The sequence below is a fragment of the Lepidochelys olivacea genome (assembly GCF_965140295.1).
Source record: "Lepidochelys olivacea isolate rLepOli2 genome assembly, chromosome: 26".
In the NCBI taxonomy this organism is placed as follows: Eukaryota; Metazoa; Chordata; order Testudines; family Cheloniidae; genus Lepidochelys; species Lepidochelys olivacea.
In genome coordinates, this window is record NC_140436.1 from 2241345 (window position 1) to 2263353 (window position 22009).

The 22009-nt window shown below is 51.2% G+C and overlaps 2 protein-coding genes across 2 annotated transcripts; both read left to right on the forward strand.

Moving 5' to 3' along the window:
* Window positions 1–4236: 4236 nt before the first annotated feature.
* Window positions 4237–10671, forward strand: LOC311513411 (nucleoplasmin-like). Its single transcript, XM_084615231.1, has 7 exons — window positions 4237–4369; window positions 4723–4829; window positions 6068–6150; window positions 6740–6859; window positions 8578–8671; window positions 9292–9374; window positions 10515–10671. Exons 2-7 carry the CDS (start codon window positions 4763–4765, stop codon window positions 10602–10604), a joined length of 537 nt encoding a protein of 178 aa, XP_084471357.1. The 5' UTR covers window positions 4237–4369; window positions 4723–4762; the 3' UTR covers window positions 10605–10671.
* Window positions 10672–11682: 1011 nt separating this feature from the next.
* GOT1L1 (glutamic-oxaloacetic transaminase 1 like 1) lies at window positions 11683–21036 on the forward strand (the record flags this gene model as incomplete). The annotated part of the gene is made up of 9 exons (XM_084614978.1): window positions 11683–11794; window positions 13115–13296; window positions 14887–15010; window positions 15660–15772; window positions 15917–16009; window positions 16116–16266; window positions 16891–17056; window positions 17918–18060; window positions 20861–21036. 9 exons carry the CDS (start codon window positions 11683–11685, stop codon window positions 21034–21036), a joined length of 1260 nt encoding a protein of 419 aa, XP_084471104.1.
* Window positions 21037–22009: the final 973 nt, after the last annotated feature.

Genomic DNA, 22009 nt, shown 5'->3' on the forward strand with positions numbered 1-22009 from the left:
AAAGCTGCACCCAAGCTCTATCTTCAGGCCCAAGCCCCAAACTGTGAGGGCAGATCTCTGAGAATAGCTGTACATATGCCAGCTGTGCCCCTGGATGTAAATCCAGCAGAACCTCAGAGTTATGAACTCACTGGCCAACCACACACCCTCTTTGGAACTGATAGGACACAATCAGGGAGCAGCAGAGACAAAAAAAGCAAATACAGCACAGTACAGTGCTGTGTTAAATGTAAACTAAATGTTAAATGTAAAGCAGCATTTTACTTCTGCATAGTAAAGTTTCAAAGCTGTATGAAATCACTGTTCAGTTGTAAACTTTTGAAAGAACCACCATAACCTCCATTCCCGAGGTGTTCGTAACTCTGAGGTTCTACTGTACATGCCAAAATCACGGCGCTGAAAGGTCTGTAGTTCCTTGAAGCAGTAGCAGGGTATGCATTTGGGGTCTGAGTCTCACTCTGGCCATGGTACAACGCTGTAATCATGGAAAGGAGCCGGAGAGTGGCTAATTTATTCTCACTTGAAGGCTCCTTTACACTGCTGGAGTGGGGAAAAGTGGTCTTAGTGTAAATGAGAATCAAACCCTTGGAGTCCAGGCTGCATGATAGCTACATAGACACTGTACACATTATCCAGTGTAAATAGCATTATGTACAAATGTGCCCTTGTAGTTATGGTGGTGTGCATATACCCTGCTAGCTTGTTATATCTTTCTCCGGGATGTTTTTTGTTGTAAATATGATGGTGATTGTCATTTTCCCCCCATGTGAAATAAGCCTTCAAAAATTCCCAACAGTCACTTGTAAATAAATATATATACACCTAAAACCCTGTGAGTATTGAGGTGTTTCTTTTGTACAGAAAGAACCGTCTGCGGTTCTTCTCAGAGCTGGCTTTGGAGCGGTCTACGCTTTGGGAACAATGTGGCTCCAATGGTTAGATTCCACTGAAGTAGCCCTATTTCTGTCTCCTAGGGTGGCTTCGCTGATACCAGATATGGGATTCAACAGGTAAGCAGAGAGATGGTGAGTACAGCGGTCCAGTGCAGAGGACACAAGTGCCAGCCCTGGAAAAGGGAGATTTTCCAAGGCACAAAGGGCAGTTCAACACCCAATTCTCAGGGCTGGTTTACACTGGGAATTGACAGTGGCATAACCACATCGTTCTGAGGTGAGAATTCATCCGTTGACCTAGCTACCACCTCTTGGGGAGGTGGAGTACCTACGCCAAGGGGAGAACCCCTCCAGTAGATAGTGTCTACACTGAAGCGTGACAGCAGTCCTGCTGTAGCATTTCAAGTGTAGACAAGCTTTCAGTGGGAACTGGGCACCTAATTCATTTATACCTTTGAAACCAGCTCCCCATTTTGCAGTAAAGGAGGGGCTTTCTCCAGGAACTCAGTGTTATTCAATGGAATTCACCCTTCAGGGCAGGCAGCCCCTTTTGGCCCAGAGAAATTTCCATGAGCAGTGGTTGCAACCCCAGGAGGCTCCGTAGTAAAGCAGTCTAGAGAGTTCCATGCTTTGCACTAGAGTGTAGCATGCTTGGGCTCATGTGAAATCAACAGAGCTGTGTGCATGGATGTACTTCCAGGCCATCCCATTTCCCATTTCCGTTTCCCATCAGGCTTTAAGATTTTGACAAGTGCTTAAACGTGTGCTGGAGACCCCAGATTAATACTTACTTTGCCTTCGTTAGCCAGGGTTGGTAGCGCAGACCCATAGAGCACGTGTGATCAGCACAACTTTAACAAACTGCTGGGCCAGGCCTGATGCTCTGAGTTTGACATCAGAGTTTTCCTTCTCCTGGGACCTCAGATCAGCCCAGGAACAATAAACACTTCCTATAGCTAGGAGAGAACAGGCAGTTATAACGATTTCCACAGCAACTGGAAGCAATGCCACAAACAAAAGATTATTTGAGACGTTAGATGGGGGGGAAAGCCTAAGGAGCAGATGTTGAATAGGCAAAAGAAACCTTGGCCAATGTGCATGGAAGTGGGGTAATAAGCTCGCTCCTACTGCTGGGGCCAAGATGAAAGGAGACCCTTATAAACAAAACTTGCCAAAAATCCTACAGCCTCCAACAATCAAAGCATGGAGAATTTGGAGTTACTGTGGGATTTGCTGTGGGATGAGCCTGCCCTGAAAAGCAATGAGCTTGTTAGCAGTAAAAATCCTCTTGCCATACAAATGTTCATAGCAATGAATAAAAAAGGGGAGAGAAATCCAAAGCAGAGGTGGGTACGGGTCAGTTCAGCAGGGAGGTTCTTTAGCATGCTGCTTCTAGCAAGCGTTCCGAAGGTATTAGCTGGACAATGCTGGTCATTCATGACATTGTTGGTAGCTTCCATGGGGCTGTATTTCACCTGGTCTCCATGTCCACCAAGGGTAGGTCAAGTAGCAATCGGCGTAATCTGCAGCAAAGGAGATTCAGGTTAGAGTTTAGGAAAAACTTGCTAACTCCAAAGATAATGAAGTGCTGGAATCAGTTACTGAGGGAGGTTGTGGAATCCCCATCACTGGAGGTTTTTAAGAACAGGTGAGACAGACACCTGTCAGGGATGGGCTAGGTATACTTGGTCCTGCCTCCATGCCGGAGGATGGATTAGGTAATCTCTTGAGGTCCCAGCCCTTCATCTTTATGCTTCTATAGTTAGTGCAGGCAGCTCAAAAAGCAACGTCTCCCCTTTTAAGAAAGCAATGCGGAGATTCCCAGCACCACCTACTGGCACAAGGGAAGAACACCACCACACCAAACCTGGGAGTTTTACTAGAGAACCAGCTGGACTGATCTGTGAATTTTAATGTGGATAATGAGCAGTGTTTGTTTTTAACTGTAATTGTTTGTTTCTTGACATATTTTATTTTTAATATTTTGCAAGTGTGAAATTGGCAAACAACAAATACAAAGAATGGGAACAACAGGTTCAATTTTATTTTTAGTTTTAAGTTCAAACATTCAAATTCATCTGCTTTTCCCCCTTCAGTCAATTCAGTGCTTCTGCAGAGTTCCTGGGGTGTTATTCAGAATCACCTTTACTGACTCATTTAGAAACAGCTTCTAATAATTCATCCCAAAAACCTGATCATGAACTTCAGAATGTAAGAAACCTCACCACCTCTCTAAGGGCCTAATCCTCAGCTGGTGTCACTCCACTGAAACCAATGGAGTGATGCTGATTGACACCAGCTGAGGATCTGAACCTACCACAACTGCAACAATAAAACTTCTTAGCAAGCCCCAAGGATCAAACCAATGTCTCTGAGTTTCTGACCTCAGTATGGGGAGACTGAGGAAGCTCTTTAGAGACATGGGTGAAATCAATCACCCTGCAATGTGTGTCAGTTCTGTTTATTATTTATTATAATAGAGACATTCTAGATGTTTTAGAAGCTACTGCTATTGGGACCTGATCCCAAGCCCAAGGAAGTCAGTGGAAAGATTACCATTGACTTCAGTGGGTTTTGTGTCAGGCCCCTGTGTCATTGCAAACATTTATGCATATGCTTAACTTTATGTACTCTGAGAAGTTCCATTGACTTCAGTGGCTTTATGGGGGCAGCAGAGCTCGGGCAGGGGGCAGGCAAGATTCAGGCAAGCAACAATGCCAGATGTGGTGAGAGGTGCAGGCCCTAAGGCCCTCCCTGCTGCACTAGAGCAAGGAATGCTGGCGAGCGATGTATGATTAATTTCACCCACAGACAGGTGTGCTCACAGGGCGTGTGCCTTTCATCTGTATTTCCTGTCACTCTTCTACTTAGCTAGCTCCCCATCTCATCCACCCTTCATTTGTAATTGGCCCAGGACAGCCCAGTTCTTTTCCCCCCTTAGCTTAGGAGGGAGCTAATCTTGATTGCCACAAGTACTCCTTTTCTTTTTGCAAATCTTGATTGTGAGCATATTCATGGAGCAAGCTTTTTACAAACTTAGGGTTTAGAGAATGCTTTCCATCCTAATTCTGACTTAATGTCAGGGGATGAAATCCATGTGGTTATCTGTGTCTGATATTCTCAAATTGTCCTAGATTGTCTCTTCCTTTGGTAGTTGAACTCCCAGCACCTGACCTGGGCTCCCCCGCACCCCCCGGGTCAGTTAGAGTAATGTAGATTCAGTAGCTATGGCTAGCTCCATGCTGGGAGGGTATAAAGTCCAGTGTAAGTGCTGAGCCATATTCTCGAGGCTTCAGAAATACTGGTAGGTTCTGGACAGTTCAAATGAGTCCATGTTGAGAGAGTGATCCCAACCTCTTCTGTTAAATCTGTTGTCTTTAGTTCCCCTGAAGATCTCAATTACCAGTCTGGCCTGCGAAAGGGAGGAGTTGTTCTCTTCAGTGTCCTGACTTTTCAGATCTCCCTGCTTAATTCAGGTTTGTAAAATCATCATGAAAACTTTACTAGCCCAGGCAGAGCAAACTACTTGTTCCACCTGACCAAGGTGATTGGCGTGGGGAGAGGGAGGGATTTTGTTATTCGAAAAATATAAAATTGCAAGAATAGCATCTCAAGCTGAGTCTTTATTACAGACGCATGAGCAAACTACTCTTTAAAAACCCTCTAATATGGAAAAAATATCTCTGTAATGCTCCTCACTGGCTCAGTGACTTCAGTGCAATACAGGAAACTTGAAGAGCTTCAGTCGCTTATTTTTCTTCCTGCTCCCGCTCTTGGTTTGGTAACAAAAAGATGCATTTTGCCCGATCTGCCATGTTCATTCCTGTAGGTGCTGTTTGGTGCCCAGGTGGAGTCCATTCTAGAGCAGAATGAGTTCATCTCTCCTGCTCCTGAGTCCGCGCTCTGAAGAAGAGAAACCCGTTGCTGTCTTGTGGGGTAAGGGTACAACTGCGAAGGGGTGAGCAAGATGACGTGTTCCCTGGGTTCACAGAGCTGTTTGTGTGCTGGTATCTGCCAGCAAAACGGGGGAGGAGTTGATGGGCAGCAGGTGGGGTCCCTTGTGAAGAGGTTGCAGAAATACTGCCACAGGATGATCTAATAAAAGGGGTGGGTGTGAATTTTCCCCGCCCTAAGGGCAGTGGATAATTTCCATCCAATGGCGTAGACTGCATTTCCCCCTTACCTCTTCCAAGTGGGGCCTGGGCCCTACCATGCCGCATTGTGATCAGAGCAGGATGTGCCTTCCCTGCTAGCCTCTGAGCAAACTACCCGTCTGTGCTGAAGGAGAGCACCAGCCCCTGTGATTAGGCGTGAGCATTGCATATGCAGTCATGCTACAAATATAAGTTTCCCCCACCCCCGCATTTCCTTTCTTCAAGTCTCCAAGCAGTGCGCAATATTGGCTTGGTGGCTCTTGTTGACTTACTGCCTAAGTACGTGCTTAGCTGCTCCTTGAACTCTACTGGACTCCTGAGGATTCAGTTTTAGCCCTGCCTTTAGCTGCTGTACAGTGCTTCTGGCATCTGCAGCACTTAGCTTCCCAGGATCAGTGCTGCTAACTTCATTCCAGCTTCTTAAATCCAGCCTTAAATCCTACTTGTTTTCTTTGGCTTGGGCTGAATGAAATGACGAAAACCAAAGCACTGGATACATGGTGTCCTCATTAAGCTCTTGACTGGCGTATCTATGTATGAAGGTCCGTTAGGATTGCAACTGCTAGGGAGGGGAATACAAAGAGCTATTGACTCTTTCCAATACTCCAGCTTGTATTTTGCAAGTTGGGGTGTTGGGAATACAGCCCATAAGGAGTCAATAACCTTTCAGAGCAGAGTTAGAGGCGAACCTCACTCCGCACAACAAACCGTATTATGATAGGCTCCAGTCCAGCCAATCCACTGTGCTGGATGCAGGGATTCCTGGATGGATTTCTCTGGTCTGTGTTCTCTGGGAGGTCAGACTAGATTATCACAATTGTTCCTTCTGGCCTTAAAGTTTCTGCCCATGGGAAATGCCTGTCTATGTCTCTGACCTGTGGCATGTGTGTGTTCTGGGACTAGAGGGATTTCTTTGCTCTAGAATTTCCATTAGCAGCTGCAGTTTTTCTTCCTGTATCTTGCAGGGTTTGTTTGGGGGCAGTGATGCTCCCACAAATCCAGCTGTGTTTTTCCCAATAGGCTGTGAACTGAACACCAGCACCAGGAGGTGTGTGGTGATGGAAGAAGATGACTTCTTGGAACACCTGGTCTTACTGAAAACTGTAAGCCACGTAACTTGTCGGGGATCCCCTCTGACATTGGTTGAAATTCTCACCTTGGGTTACACTGGTGCCACTCTCTCATGCAGACGAGGCTTGAGGGTCAGTCTGAGAGGAGCAGTGCTGGGTGGGGAGCTCTGCTGATCTCTCAAGCATTCATGGCCTTGACCCCAAGCCCAGCAAAGGTGCTATGCTCTGAACACAGACTATGTTTTCCTTTCCTGGGTCTCTTCAGGTCAGGGTGAAAGCACTCTGGGGAGGGAGCAATCCTGGGGGAGACTTGCTCCCCCTGCCCAGGCAGAAGAGAGGGTTTCAGCCCCCAGGACTTTAATCAGCTCCGAAATCCCAAGCAAACATTTAAATAACACCTTTAAACACTGCCTGGGTGTGGCCTGTGCTGTGGCATGTTGGAGGGGAACTGGCTCAGTGAATGTGGGGATTGCTGCCGGTTTTTGCCAGCTGGCAATGAGGGATGGCACTGACGCTGCTCAGGGCACACTGGACGGGCAGGGAGGCAGGCTGGCTGGCTGCATGGGGATTAGTCCACAGCAAACCCAGCTTCATGAGGATCCATTTCATTCCACTGCTGCAGATCTGTCTCAGTGCAGAGGCCGAGGATGAACCGCACGTGGTGGCAGTAGCTTCAAAAAACACCTACGGTGGCAACAGGCCAGTGCCCATCGCTTCACTGAGACTCTCTGTCCTACCCATGGTAACTCCTGGGGGAAACCTGCTGCATGAAGCCAAGAGATTGACACGACAATCCCCAGAACAATCTCTGCCCAGCAAGCAACTAATCTGGGGGAATTACAGTGTATGCACATGCCCTCTCGGATGAACGAGCGGATTGTTTCTCTCTCCTTTGCCTGGCATAGCATTCCACTGTACACATTATGGTCCGTTCAACCTCAGATGAAATGTTAACACCCCAGCTATAGTGACTGAGAGCCAGTGGGGCAGGTTAGCACTCAGGCTAGGAACCAGGTGCATCTCAGCTCTAATGGTGATTCTCTGTAGCCCTGGTCAAGTCACTTAGTCCACATTTGGGACAGAGCATCCTATGGGAGCTGCCACCTCTGAAAGTCAGCTCTCAGCAAGCTTTCCACATGTACAACACACAGAAGTTACTTGTCCCACAAAGTTGCTGTGCAGGTTAATTTGTGAATGCTCCTCTCCCATTGTGCAGACCAACATGCATGGCAAAGACGATCTATTATTGTTATGCAGGAGGTCAGACTAGAGGATCACAAATAGTCTCTTCTGGCCTTAGGATCTAAAACTGACCAGAGAGTAGAAAGACAGAAGTCCAGAGACAAATCAAAGCTTAAAATTAAAAAGCGCATCCCTGTAAATAGGACACAATCCGATCTTGACTAGAAACATCTGTTTTTGTTTTACTCAAGGACTCATTGATAGCGCTCGTCCTGATTTAACAAAGGACTGGGCTAACTTTCAAAAAGAGCAACTGTGCTCTTCTTTGGGGCTACCTCCCATCCCCTGGCCTGCTTCGCTTTTCTGGTCAGCCACTGAAATTGGATGTATTGTCTTTGGCTGGCTGGGTTGTATTTGTAAATTGCTAGAGATCTTCCCAGCTCATGATGGGAGTAAGGACCTATATACATTTTGCTGTCTAATGAGACCCATGTATGAAGCAGATGCTTGGAGCTAAGCACGGAGTTCAGTGAAAGGTAATACTGTCTTTGGAATTAAAACATCTCTGTGCGATAAGTTACTTGATTGTTTAGGAACTGCTCTGAACACACACCTGCTGCAAGCTGCCACCCATGGACCGGAGTCCTTATGCTAACGATTAGCTGAGACATGCACTGGAATTCAGAGAACACCTTCTAGTGCAGCTCCCCCTGCCAGGAGAAAAAGCAGGTCAGAAATCCCACGTCTTCCTGCTCTGCTCTCCATATCCGCCAGTGGCGAGTCAAATAAGTGTAACTTATCTGTCTTCTTATGAAGACAAAATTTAACACATCTACTAACTCAGCCAGGTAAACAAACTCTGAGCCTGATCCAGTCACCTGGCCATATCTGCAGGGTGCTGAAAGCATAGTCTCTGTGCTGTGCAGTTTGGCTGTGACTTGGCTGTGGCATCTGTGCATCCGCCGCATGCCATCCACACCTACTGTACTGTGTGTGTGTGTGGGGGGTGTCTGCCTCCAAACTTTGCCCTCGGTTACACCTGTGGGACCCCACTGATGTCAGTGCAGTTGTGGGTGTAACTGAGGGCAGAGCTTGGCTTGAGCATCAGCAGGTGCTTCTTAAAGAATGTGTAGTGACCGGGGGGTCCATGTAAAGTCCATCTGCTCTGGAATGCCCCCACCAGCTGGCTTTGCTTCAAGTTCACTGAGTCGCTCCCAAGCCAGATTTTCTTCTCAATATTTCAGTGATTCTGGATTTTTTTTAATTGTTTTGTTTCAGATCAGTCTTGATGGCTTTGAATTTATCCCTCCTGTTGCCTTTGAATTAAAGTCTGGAACTGGGCCGGTTTATCTCAATGGACAACATCTGATCTGTGAGTAAAATTGGTCCTCCAAGTGCCGGCACTGCTTAAATGGAGGGAGTGTTTGTTTGTTTGGGGGGTCAAATCACAGCACTGGGAGCCAGGCCTCCTGGAATCTATTCGCACCTCTGACACTGACTTGTCTGTGGCCTTGAGCAAGTCACTGTGTCTCCCTGAGCTTCGCAATCTGCGACGAAGAGTGAAGAATGGCCTAGCAGAGGTGTTGAGACTTGATCTGTTCATCTTTATGAAGTGCTCTGGAGGTATTATAAAAGAGAAATGATCCATAAAAGTCTGCAGCTCTCCCCACTCCTCTGCTGCTATCCTCTTTCACTGGCTGTAGCTTTCCCTTTTCCTCTTCCTCCGCTGTCCATCTTCCTGGCACAGAAGTCTCGGTGTAGTTCCTACAGGTGTGTGTGTGTGTGTGTGTGTGTTTACACAATGTATTTCTTGAGCTGCAAATTTGCAACCAAACCTAAGGCCTCCTTGTGTGCAAAATAGGGGATCCTCTACAATCACCTGCTTTTTGTGAATGACCTGAAGTAATTTGGCACAGCACCCTAAAGAAACAACGGACATTGGTGGTGGAGGTTTTTGTTGCCTGTAACGTTGCAATTCTCCCTTCTTTCCAGTGGAAGATGATGCCAAATGCGAAGCCAGAGGAGGATGGCTAGCAGAGGAGTCGTTATCTTTGGCGGTAGTGGAAGAAGATACAGTAACTAAATTTAATTCTAGCTGACTTCAATATGGTTTGTTTTGTATTTGGTGTAAATAAGAGGAAAAAATTAACAATCTCCCAGCTTTTCAAAGTAGTTTTAACCTCTTTCCAAGAACTTTCTTTTTGTTCTCATTCCAATCTGAGATACTCTGATCAACACTTTTTCTTTCTTTTTTTCATGCGACACTAAGGAGAAGCTGTAAATATCTTTGATTCCATGGACAGGTAATGAAAATGACACACCTCTGCTCCAGCAACAGCTTCTAATGTTGGGCAACAACATTGCTTTTAGATGGCTAACCTCTTTGGTCTCTTTCCTGTTAGGTCTCTGAAATGTTTGCTCCAGGTATAATGGTCCAGTCAAGCCCCTCTCCAGTGTGTTTAATGCCTTTCTACTATGGCAGCAATAGATCCATGGGTCAGGATGTGCCAGTGATTCGTGGAAATCTAGGACTGGGGAAGGGCCAACTAGGTTCCATCTAATACAGGATTATTCCTACAACACAGCTTCTCGTGCTGCGTCCAGTCCACTTCTTAACTATCCCAAATGACTGGGCTTCCAGCACTGGGCTTAGGAGGCATCTCGTTGTGGGGGGAACACTCTGCATTTCCCTTTAGTTTCATTTCCTTGCCTCCTAGTTGTTGCCCCTTCCTATGCCTTCGTACGCTCTAAACAGTGGGCCGCTGCTAGTCCCACCACTGGAACAGCTCCCCGGTTTGGAACGCTCCAGCTACTTTGTCCTACCAGCTGCAGGCTTCCTTTGGATGCTGGTTGGAATGTTAGACTCTCCAAAGCTCCCATTTATTCCTCAAAATAAGTGGCCGTCTTTCCAAAAGGACGCGGCAAAGCCAGCGTGTGTTGGGTGCTGAGCTCCTTCTGAAAATCTGGCCCTTCAATCAGGGCAGGTTCCAGGAGGAGGTGCGACAGGGTTAGGGAGGGTTAAAGAGCCCGGCATGACAGGAGGAACTCCTGCATTGGTCTGGGCAGGCACCTAATCCAATGGTCCTCTTCTGGCTCTCCCATTTTGGAGGGTGTGCAGCTGGAGGCATCATTGTCCTTCGCCTGCCTTGCTTCTGAGCTGGCTCGTGGCCCTGCTGCAGAGTGAGTTCTGCCTTAATGCTCTGCTTTCCTCCCAGGACAGGTCTGCTGAAGCTGTCCAGCCCCCTCCCGCAGTGTGTGTGGATTGTACCAGCAGGACTCTGCCCCTGGAAAACTTCAGACTCTAAGCCAGGCTGTACCGCCCTGGGATGGTTTATCTCTGCTGCGGTAAAACTGCTGCATCTCCTCCCCTCCAGTGGCCTCTTCTTTTACTCATTAAACTTCTTTTGTTCCCTAAATGGCTCTGTTCTGGAATGTGTCCAGCGGTGCACCCACCCAGCAACCTTTGCCTAGACCTTCCTTAATCAGCAGCGAGGAGACTGCCCCCTTCCACGACCCAGTGAGGAGGATGTGGGGACTGCGAGGAGGATGTGGGCACTAGGTGTGGTGGGGGTGGGGTAGAATCCTCCCTAAACTGCAAGAACTTCATATTGCATCTCCGCTAGGGTAGCAGGGGAAGCTGGGTCTAGCATTGTGACTTAAATGCAATGTCAATACTTCAGCTGCCTAATGCCTCTCCTCCAAGCTTGCGCTTTCTTTAATGTCTGCTTCCCCGTTCAGAATAGTCCCGAGGCCAGTGTGTGGCTGCTCACTTGAAAGGTGACAGAGCCTGTTCAAATCCCTTCTCCCCCACAGGAGAAGAGGGGACTTGAACTGGGGGGTCTCCCATTGCATGGGGGAGTGCCCTATTCACCATTCTAACAGTTATAGAGAGCCGTGCCTCCTCCCTCCCCTGGCTGTTTTGTGTGAACTTGTCTGAGGGCCCCAATGCGTGGGCCTCAGGTGGTCTCTGAGCTTGCCTGCTGGATTGGGCCCCTGCATGCCACATAGGCAGACGAACTCCCATCTTTCCTGGCTTGTGACTTGGGCTGGGGCTGGGAGGCAGGAGTCTGGCGCCTAGCAGGCTGCAGCAGCGTGCATGCCCCAAGGAAAAAACACAGGTGCTGAGTGAGCTGAGGCAGCAGCTGAGCAGATCAGTGGATCACAGAGGTACCTAACGATGGGACTTCGGCACCAAGGCACCTTCCTGGATCGCACCCATTCTGCCTGGGCCCACTCGGAACAGCTGTTTCCTGGGCAACTCCTGTCCCAACATTCCATTGCCGGGCAGAGCCTGGGGTTCTCCTGGGGGCAGCTGAGTGACCCTTTGGGTGCAAGCGAAGGACCAGCGTGAAACCTGCAGGGTCCTCTTGCCGATGTTGGGCCATGGCCGCTCTCTCTCTCTTCCTTGATGTCCCGCTCATGAGGGAAGCGGACCGGCTCCTGGATGCCTACCAGGAGGATCCATCTCCAGACAAGGTGTACCTTGACCACTGGGGTAGGTCCTGCTGGTTGGCTGCCACACACTCTGGGCTGCAATCTTTTCCCCACTGGGCACAGAATGTCATCTGACTGCAGGGGAGCCTAAAACATGGGTCTGTGGTCAGCATTCACAGCACCACGCCTCTTCTAAGGGCATTGTAAATTCCGGCTTAAGGAGGCATAACCATGCTAGCTCTGATCAAGCTGCCATGCACAGCAGTGTGACTGGCAGCAGGGGTGAGCTGCCCCTCATCTCAGCTGGGGACATGCTTGGGGCAGCTAGTTCCTCATGCTGCTGTGGCCACATTCTCTTTTTAACACGTTAGCTTGAGAGCGAGGAATTACACCCCCAGCTTGCAGTGTAGACAGACCCTGAGTAAGATTTCTGGCTCTAACGGGCTGGAGCTAAGTCCTGCCATGGGAGTCTGGGTTTCTTTTCTCTCTGCTGTGGCTGGATCACATTTGCTTGCTTTACCGAACAGAGGGGTGAAATCCTGGCCCTGTTGAAATCAATGGGAGTTTTGCTGTTGACTTTAATGGGGTTCAGGATTTCATGCACAGTATATTAACAACCAAGGTGACAAAACCTCCCTGGGGGTGTCACCCTTCTGCCTGTGACACCATCACCAGCCATAATGACAATCAGGAGGAGGCATGAATTAAAATAGGCCCCAACTCATGCTCCTGCAGCTGTGCAGTACAGAGTGAAGTCAGCAGTGATGAAGCCCATGTACAGATGGGGCAGAGAGGCAGTGTAGGAAGGTGACTTCTTGTACAGCCCCTTGTCTGATTCCGGCCATGCTGTAAGGATTGCAAATGTCTCTGGCAGGTAGGGCAGTCACAAGTGGTTTTCTCTTGTTAAAGAAAAAGCCCCCTTAAAAATGCAATGAAATAAGTTATTGCTTGTAGACCTGCGGAGTCCTGCTAGTGAGGACCTGCTGCTGGTCATGTCTTTGGCTGTGGGTACCTTGTCCTGCTATCTCTGCAGTCACTGCCGGTTGCCACTAGTGCGATCAGGCATTAACCATTGTCCGAGGAGCCATGGATGCCTGTGCTCACAAACCCTGGTACCTGTGGGTTGGGGGTTGAGATTCTCTAGTGCATATGTGGGAAAAGGAGAAGCTGGAACTGCTGCTGTCTGGGTACCTTCTCGGCGGCTAAGCAAAGGCCACAAGTCTGCAGTGCTGCAGACATGCACCTCCCAGCAGCAGTCGGGTCATGTACAATTTTACTTAAAGGAAAGGATTTTTTAAAAAAAACTAGCAAACCGTGTGTGTCTGGGACAGTGAGGCACCTGTCACCCATGGACAGCTTGGCCCGCTCTTTCTTCTTGCAGACTGCCAGACTGAAACTGGCAAAGTATGGGTCTGCCCAACTGTGAGACAGATCCTGCTGCAGATCGCCAATGACCCAACCCTGGACCACGAGTACCTCCCAGTGCTTGGGTTCCCTGAGTTCACCAGGGCAGCTACCGAGCTGGCGCTTGGCAGGGAGAGCCGTGCTGTGATTGAGAACAGGGTATGGACTCTGCAAGCTGCTGCTGGATGCTGAAATCTTTGAGTTTGGAAAGACCCCCCACCCCACCCGCAAGAGAAACCACCCAGCTCTCCCCCACCCTCTACAGACAGGCAAACCCCATGGACCCCATGCCTTAAATCTTCTGAGCCCCTGCTCAGTACTTCTCATGGTAACTTATGATGACTTCATCAAGCCTCTCAGAAGCAGCCTGCCCCATCTAGCCCCATCCCCCCTCTGCTAGGGCCAGTCCACACACAGGTTTTTGTACCACTCTAAGTGTCAGTGAGTAACCACTATGGTTACAACCATACAGATCCCTAGAGTGGGTGCGGTTATACTGGGCAATGGCAGATCTGGCTGGAGCTACCATAGACCAGGGCAACAACTCCACCAGGGAGCATAGCCAGTTCCCGCCATTAGCTGCGTGCCTGTCTCTCAGACACCAGCTCCGGTAACCCAGATGCAACCCTTTAATTCAACTGTTGGTTTCCTGATTCCTAAGCCCTTAGTCTAACCAACAGTCAAGTTGCCTCCAGGAAAATATCCACTGTGCTGTCATCTCCAGGCAGCTTTGCATGGACTTTAAAGACCCTGGGACTCTTTTTGTAAGACCTGGGGAGAGAGGAGTGCCAGTGTGCAGTTGGACAGAATGTCCACTATCTAACTGTGGTCTAGTTAGTTATTGTCCTGGAAGGCTGGCCTTCTGGTGGTGGTGCTGGCCTGGCCCTCGGGAGACCTGGGTTTGATTCCCAGCTCTGTTACAGACTACCTGTGAAAAGTTATTGCATCATTCTGTGCCTTAATTCCCCATCTGTAAAATAGGCCAATAATCCTTCGGTATCTGTGTTGACTGTAAGGTCTGCAGAGGCGGGTCTCTATCTCACGGTTTCTTCGTGTGTCACCTAGCACAATGGGGCTTTCAGGCACAACCAGACCAACATTGCTAAGGAAAAGGTCTCTGTGTTTCAATGGTGGGTAAAAATGATTATTCTGAGTTATCTACAGTTTTAAAAACACCTCTCCTAGACTCTAGGCTCATTGACACAACTGGAAAACCACAGTTTCCTACAAAACCAGTTCTGATTGGAAAATCTTCCTCCAACTGAGATGAAAAACAACATTGAAAATCATGGCAATTTTTGTGAAACTATTTCTCCCCCCCTCCTTTCTGCTGTCTGCATCCTTTGTGAGGGGTCCTCAGTGCAAGAGATGCTCTAAGGACAGAAGCTGCCAGCCAGGGTAGGGCTTTTCTGTCTAGTTTGGCTTCCTGGCGGAGGATGTACATTGTCCCTGTCGAATTGCAGAAGCATGGTCTATGTCCTGCATGAGGCGGTGGTAGGGTCCAGAGTAGGCTAGTTTGAATGCGTGGGACGGGGGCCCGTGTACAAAGGGATATTCTTCAAAGCCCTGCGCAGCACTGCATGCCCTCAGGTGGTGTCATTATAGCTTGTCTCTCGCAGATATTTCCAGTAATGCCTTGTTCTGGGGGGATCGTGTTCTAGTTTACTAGAGATGCAGCAGCCCTGAGACATTTGGTCTAACAGGCCGGTGATGTAATAGATGATGCTCTCTTGTCTCCATGTAAGTCAGGCAGGTGGTGTTCACACAGTAGGAGGGACGGGAGCTGTTCGAATTGGAGCCGAATTCCTCCAGCGCTGGTACAATAGAAGTAGCCCGAGTCCCATAGCAGTTTATATTGCCTTGCCGCAGTGGGGTAAGTCATGTATGCTTGAGCCCTGGTTCCAGTATTGCTCTATATGTGATACGTGGGACAGGCCAGTTCGGTAACAGGGTGAGCACAGGGTGGTCGTGTTACAAAGGAAAACCAAACGGCGTTTAACTGTGCAACAGCAGCTCTGAAACTCAACAGAAACTCTCAGCGTGTCTAACGATCTAACGACCAGGTGCAGCGAGGACAGTCCCATGCCTCGTTTAATGCTCGGCCTCTCTGCTGAGCCTGCTGGTGGTTGTAACCCCTGAGACACGGTGTGTAGCTCGGATGATCCCCAAGGGGCACTCCTCTCCCATCTGTTTTAAGCCTGGGAGCAGGCGATATTTTGGTGCGTACAGGAATCCTGCTCAGCACTAGGAATTTGGTTTGGGTTCCCCGCACTTTTCCCACAGCTATTGCTTTTCTCCGCCTTGCTCACCAGCAGTTTGAATGAAGTCCCTGGGGGTGTTAGCTCTTCACATGAGAACGACACTATGAAGAAATCACAGGGGCACCGCTGGGTCCCGGATAACAGCTTCTAACTCTTGGACTACAGTGAGCACCACGAGAGAGCTCATAAACTATTTCCAGGGCTAGTACCCAATCCTGTCCTCTACACCCCTGCTCACCTGCCCGGTTTATGTCCCCACAGACAGCCTCCGGTGTATATTCCAAGATGCCGGCTTTACAGAGATCCGGCCATACCATTACTGGGACACTGTGAGGCTGGCTGTAGCCATAGACGACTTCCTGGAGGTGCTGGAGGTATGAAGCTGGCTGGAGCTTTGCAGGTGCCTCTCGCCCTAAACCCAAGTCTAGTCACATCTCGCAGCTGCTCAGTGGCTGCCTGGCCTGACTACCAACAGCAGGCAGCCCATGCTGGCAGCTCAGGCTCTCTCTTGCTTTTAGAGTGCCCCGGACTGCTCCATAGTTTTGCTGCATGCTCCCGAGGAAACTGGCCTGACTCCCAAGCAGTGGGAAGAAGTTGCCAGGGTCATGCGGGTAAGTCTGAGAGCAGGGGCTTTTCTCCAGCTCCTGTTGCCACTGGCCCTGCCTACCACGCTGGACAAAGTCTCACTGTGTGCTCCGTTCCCCACTGTGTCCCCAGAGGAAGCGCCTCTTCCCCTTCTTTGACGTCCCAGCTCAGGGGCTGGCCTCCGGAGACCTGGACAGAGATGCCTGGGCTTTGCGACACTTTGTGGCCCAAGGGTTTGAGCTCTTCTGTGCCCAATCCTTCTCGAAAACCTTCGGCTTATACAGTGAGTCCTGGGCTCACAGCCGCACACGGGGGAGAGCCGGGATGGGAGGCGGAGGGGAAGCCTTGACTTTCTGAAGCAGGGTGTTTAATTTGGGCGGCTTCTCCCCGCCACTCTCCCCGTGTGGCCTCAGGTGCCTGCTAAGAGCTCTCTGAGGCCGGAGCTCAGGAATACAGGATGGTCCCGGCTGGCTCGCGTCTCCAGCCCCTCAGGGTGATGCCAGCAGGGGCTCCTGTGAGACAAGGGCCAGCCTGGTTTGGTTCTAAGGATGTGTCTACAATGCAGCCGGGAGGGTGAATGGCAGCGGATGGCGACATACCCCGGCTGGCTGAAGCCCGGGTAGTTGGGTACCTGCCCTAAGACAATGCTGGACCCCCGAACAGGCACTAGGGGTCGCTGCAGACAGTGGAAAGGACACCTGGAGTCTCAGAGAGCAAAACTGAATGAACGGGCTCCCTTCCCACAGCAGGGGTGGTGTGTGTGGGCTGGGGGACGGTCCACGGGCTGGAGGGGGCTGGGGCTGAGAAGGGCAGAGCCTAGGGTAGGGCTGGCTCTGGGGACAGGGAGGGGCCCTTTGCATGGGGGGGGCACGTCCTACCTGCCACGCTGCTCTTGTCACCTGGGCAGATGAGCGGGTGGGGAACCTGATCGTGGTGGTGAGGGACAACGAGACGCTGCTGGGAATCTGCTCCCAGCTGCAGAAGCTAGTGATGGGGATGTGGTACACTCCTGCTAATTTGGGAGCCCGGGTCATCGCCACGGTGCTGAACAACCCAGCCCTGCTGAGCAAGTGGTAAGGGGGAGAGGGAGCGACTGCTGCACCAGGCCAGATAATCCACACGTAGTTCATGCTTTCCAGCAGGACACTAGGGTTACAGCCTTAGGCAGGCCCAGGGCCCCTTTCATTCTGGAGCAGCCTAAGGTGCTTTGCAAATTGCAGCCAGCTCTGGGGTGCGGGGGGAGGAGACACTGGGGGGAAAACCCCTCTAAGGGAATTCCTGACCTATATCATCCCCTCTGGCCAAGTATGGTGCTGATGAAATCTGCCTCAGTTTCCCCTTCACTCAGGCTCCCTTAAAAAGCCCACATAGTTCAGATATCCTGGGGTCCAGTTTATTACATCCTGCACAAAGTCTTTCAAAATAGAACTCATACTTTCATCCCAGTGCCCACCTGGGCAGCCCCTCCGCCCGGAGCGTCTGCCTTCCTTCCACCATCTCGTGCCTCAAGCCCGGCCTTCCCTGCTGGCACCTTCTCCCTGCTGCCACAAGGCCCTCCAGGGCCCTTCTTACTTCCTGCAGGGTCTGCAGGCAGATGCCCCCTCCTCTGCAGCTGTCTCTCCCTTTATAAGACCCAGGTGCCTTCCTTAAGCCCCATTGGGCTGCAGGTGATCAGTCTGGGTGCACTGAACCCTGCTTCCTTTCTTGCAGGGGCCAGTCACCCTGTGACAAACCCCTTCTGTGACTGAAAGGGCCAGTCTGCTGTCTACCCAGAGCAGCCAGGACCTGCCTCACCAGACCCGGACAGGTCGTGTGAGCTGGGGTTGGGGAATTCAGGAAGACACACACCCCCCGCCCCCGCCCAGCCCAGTGAAGCCATTAGCCCCTTGGAAGGGGAAGTCAGATCCCTGTAACCCTCCTGCTGCACCCTGCAGGAAGCAGAGTCTCCAGACACTGGCGGAGAGGATCATGCTGATCCGGGAGAAGCTGAAGGAGAAGCTGCGGATTCTGGGTACGCCTGGCTGCTGGGAGCACCTCACGGCCCAGTCAGGGACACGCAGCTTCACTGGGCTGCTCCGTAAGTACCCGCCTGCCCCTCCTCCGTGCCGCCAGAGTCCTGGGCAACTGGGTGAACCTTGCGCTCCTCCATTCCCTGCTGTGGCAGTGAGCCAGGGCGCTGGGAACGGCCTTTCATCCTCAGAGGCTGGGCAGCAGCCTGTCCTTGCTCCTGGTGGGGCATGAGTCAGTCCATCCTTTGCTCTTCTGTCACCTTTTCATTGCGGGTGTATGGGAGAGGTAGCACCTTTGAGTGATTTGAACTGCCGCACTCCCTGAGTGGTTCTTTTCCTCACTGGACACCCGGCTCTCACCTGTGGCTCCGAGGAGTTGTAAGCATGCGACAGCGGCCAGACCCCGGTAAACTGCCTTGGCGGGTGGGCTAAACCAGGGGAGGGTAACCAGCAGTGTGGAAACTGACAGTGATTTAGGGATTGCCCTCCCAAGCATACAAAGACTGTTCTGGTAGCCAAGGTGAAGGAGATTATATATTGGTCCAACGGCTTGAAAAGCAACATCCTGTGGAGGGCGAAATGGGGCACTGCAGAAGTCCTGGCTATCCACTGCAGCTAAAGCAGCCTCCAGCTCTAACAGTCTTTGTCCACTGAGCCACGCTTCATCAGCCGAGAGAATGGGATGGTCCCAGTGCAATGACTCTCCCATTTTAATTCACCTCACGTACACGTCATTCCTGCACATCTCTCTCCAAGAACAGCAATAAAACCAGATGATCTTGAGAAGGCTGCATTAAGTAGATCAGCCTGGCCACACACAGCACTCAGAGCTTTCCAAGCCTTTGAAGAGGACAGAAGTCACCAATTGTTAGCTGCAAGGGGAAAGCGTCTCACTTACGGCTACAGCTACCAAGACGCTCACCAATGACTTTGTCTGCCCGATCTGCTCACAAGCACGCGCGTCACGCTTTGGACTCCAGAATCCACAAAAAGAGAGAGCATGAAAACGTCGTCGTCGAACTGACGGACTACACAGATCCCTTCTGAGCTGAGCCCTTGGCTCTGCAGGGCTGGTATGAGCTGGGTGTGGGGATCCATGTTCATCATAGCCAGGCTTCAAATGTTGGGAGCTTCGGCATCCTGCTGTGGTCACTTGTCAGAGGCTCGTCAGGCTGGGGCCAGGAGTCCTGTGCTGGGCAGGGCAGGAGTCCAGGCACAAGAGCCTTTCTCGTGCTGGTACAATATTCCAAAGCCAGCTGGAAGCACGCAGCAGAGTTTAAAAGCCCTCCTCTCTCCAGGCACTTGTATGACCCCATCACCACAGTATCTGAGTGCCTCCCAACCTGTCATGTGTTTGTCCTCCCAGCCCCTCTGGGAGGCAAGGCAGTGCTGCCATCCCTATTACAGAAGGGAGCTGAGGCCCAGAGAGACTAAGTGACTTGCCCAGGGTCAAACATGAAATCTGTGGCAGAGCGGATAATTGGATCTGTGTCTTCTAAGTCCTAGGCTAATGCCCTAATCACTGGACAATCCTTCCCCATCTCTTCCCTCCAGGGCAGGACTAATGCATACCGGCAGGTGAGGGTCTGTGTGTGGGCGGGATTGTGCCTATGCTATGGTGCTCTTTGGGTAGAAGACTTCAACGCCCAGGGCTGTCTCCTCTTTTTGCTGCTACTTATACTTAGTATTTCCCAAATACCTTCCAAAAGGAAACCTGCCTTCCTCAGTGTCCCCATCCGTAAACATGGGATAATACCACTGAACACCTGCCTTTGTAAAGCAGCCATCACCTCTCATCCAGCAGGGATGGGAGACTTCAGCATTCATTAATATTTGCAAAGCACTCCAAGGAAATGCGCTGCTGTTAGAGTGTGAGATCAGCCTGTCAGGGACTGTGTCTCTCCGTGTGTCTGGACAGCACCCAGCACCGGTGGGGCCTGATCCTGACAGGGGCAGGTGGGCACCCCTGCAGGACAAATGAATAACAAGCAAACATATGTGCTCACCATTATCATTGCTGTGTCGAAAAATCTTTGCTGTAGCCAGGAGGGCTTGCAGGGAGGGCCCTGCAGCCGGGAGGAAGCTGGGGAGAGGAGGGCTTTGGCCAAACCTCTACCCAGCCTTGGCTCTGGGTTTCAGCTGGCGCGAGTTCTTCAGGACAATGCCTGGTCTTGGTGGCTTCTCCCTACTCATGGCAGTGAGACCATGGCCGCTGCAGGGGGGCCTGGTGGAGACCAACCAAAACCCTCCCTAAGCAGGAAGAGACCCTCCAAAACATGGACCCTTCCAAACTGGTGCACATGGGAGACGTTTGGGGGTGGTGGCAGGGTAAAGCAGTGGTGTTACGCGATCCCTGGTGATACATAGCCAGGGCGTTTCGCCTGGCCTTTTCCCCCAGTAGAGATGACTGCTGGCTCAGCTGTCAGAGTGATGTTCTTTACTTGCTTATTGGCCGGGGACGCTTGCCAAAGGCTTCCAGCCCCCAAGGGGAGCGAAATCCCTAGGCTGGGATGGCTAGTGGCTAGGAAATACCTACGGAATGATTGGAGGGATGTGGCAGCATTGTTCCCTATTAGGTATATTGATTTCTCTACGTTTATTTCTCGCAGCTGACAGATAACACCGCTCAGAACTGATAGTGCGGCTAGTGCCTCGCATCTGCAATGACCCTGCTCAGACCCTCTCTCCATGACCTGGGAGGGAGGGCAGTATTTCTAGTCCCATTTAACGGAAAGGGAAACTGAGGCACTGGGACTTGCCTAGAACCCCTTGACTCCTGTCTCCCGGCCTGTTCTTAGATCACTCGGCCATACCCCAGCTCTGGGCTCGGGATCGTAGGTGACTAATGAGGCTTGTGTCTTCTGCTAGCGTCCCAGGTGGCTTTCCTAGAGAGGCACAAACACATCTATCTTCTCGGGAACGGCCAGGTCAGTGTCTGCAGCATCAACTCGCACAACCTGGATTACGTGGCCCAGGGCATCAACGAGGCCGTAAGCGGCAGGGCGGGCAGGGCGCAAGGCCTGAGCTGGGCAGAGATGGAGTGAGAGCGTCGTGCCTCACACAACCACGGTGGTTTTCGGTACTGTGGGTATTGAAGGCGCTTGGTGCACAGACAGCCCCGGGAGCACAGAGCGCTGACTGAATAAAGACAATAGGGAGGATATCGGCTCTTTGCCTTGTTCCAACCCTTCTGCCCCCGCCCCTCAGAGCACTTCCCAGGCATGAATACAGTGAGCGGCACGGGGGGACCAGAGGCACTGAGACGGGAAGTGACTTACCCAGCAGCTCAGTCCCAGGCCTGAGAAGAGAGCCCGGGCCCTGCACGCTGGGTCGGTGTGCGGGTGTAATGAGGGGCTGGTTTGTTACGACATCCCTCCTCTTGTGCTCGGGCTCCCTGGGCGGCTCTGCCCACCCGCACCTGAATAATTTTCTCCCTTTGTTCACTGCAGCCCCCCATGCTAATCCCCAAATCAAAAGGAATCTCTGCTTCCCCTGCCCAGTCAGCTGGCGAAGAGCACGGAGCCAGCCCTGTGATGAAAAGGTGGATGCACAGGAGAGGAGAGGGAATTCAGGCACTTCCAGCCACACTCCAAAGGGTAGCAATCCCTGCTGGACAGGGTTATTAGCCTTGAGGAATGTCTTTCTGGGAAGTGCCGATGCCTTGTGATTAGTGCAGGCAGCAGAGAGACCGGCTCCTCAGGAAGCCGCCTGGCCTCCCACCCAGGCCCCAGCTGTTCAGAGAGTGCGGCTGGATGGGTCCTCTTCCCTCGCTGAGGACTTGCGGGTGAGACCAGATGAGCCCTGAGAGCTGGCCTTTTCTGCAGACTCCTCAGCTGTACCCATGCCCTGCAGCAGGCGTTTTCATTAGCCCCCTCATCCAGCCTAAAGAGCGTCCCAGCGAGGGGGACAAACTCTCGCTGTAGGTGGGGTTTCTGATGACCCACTTGGCCAGGAGGTTGCTCTGTGAAAGAGTGCTCTCTGTCCCTTGCTAGCTAATGGTTGTGTCTCCCACCCATC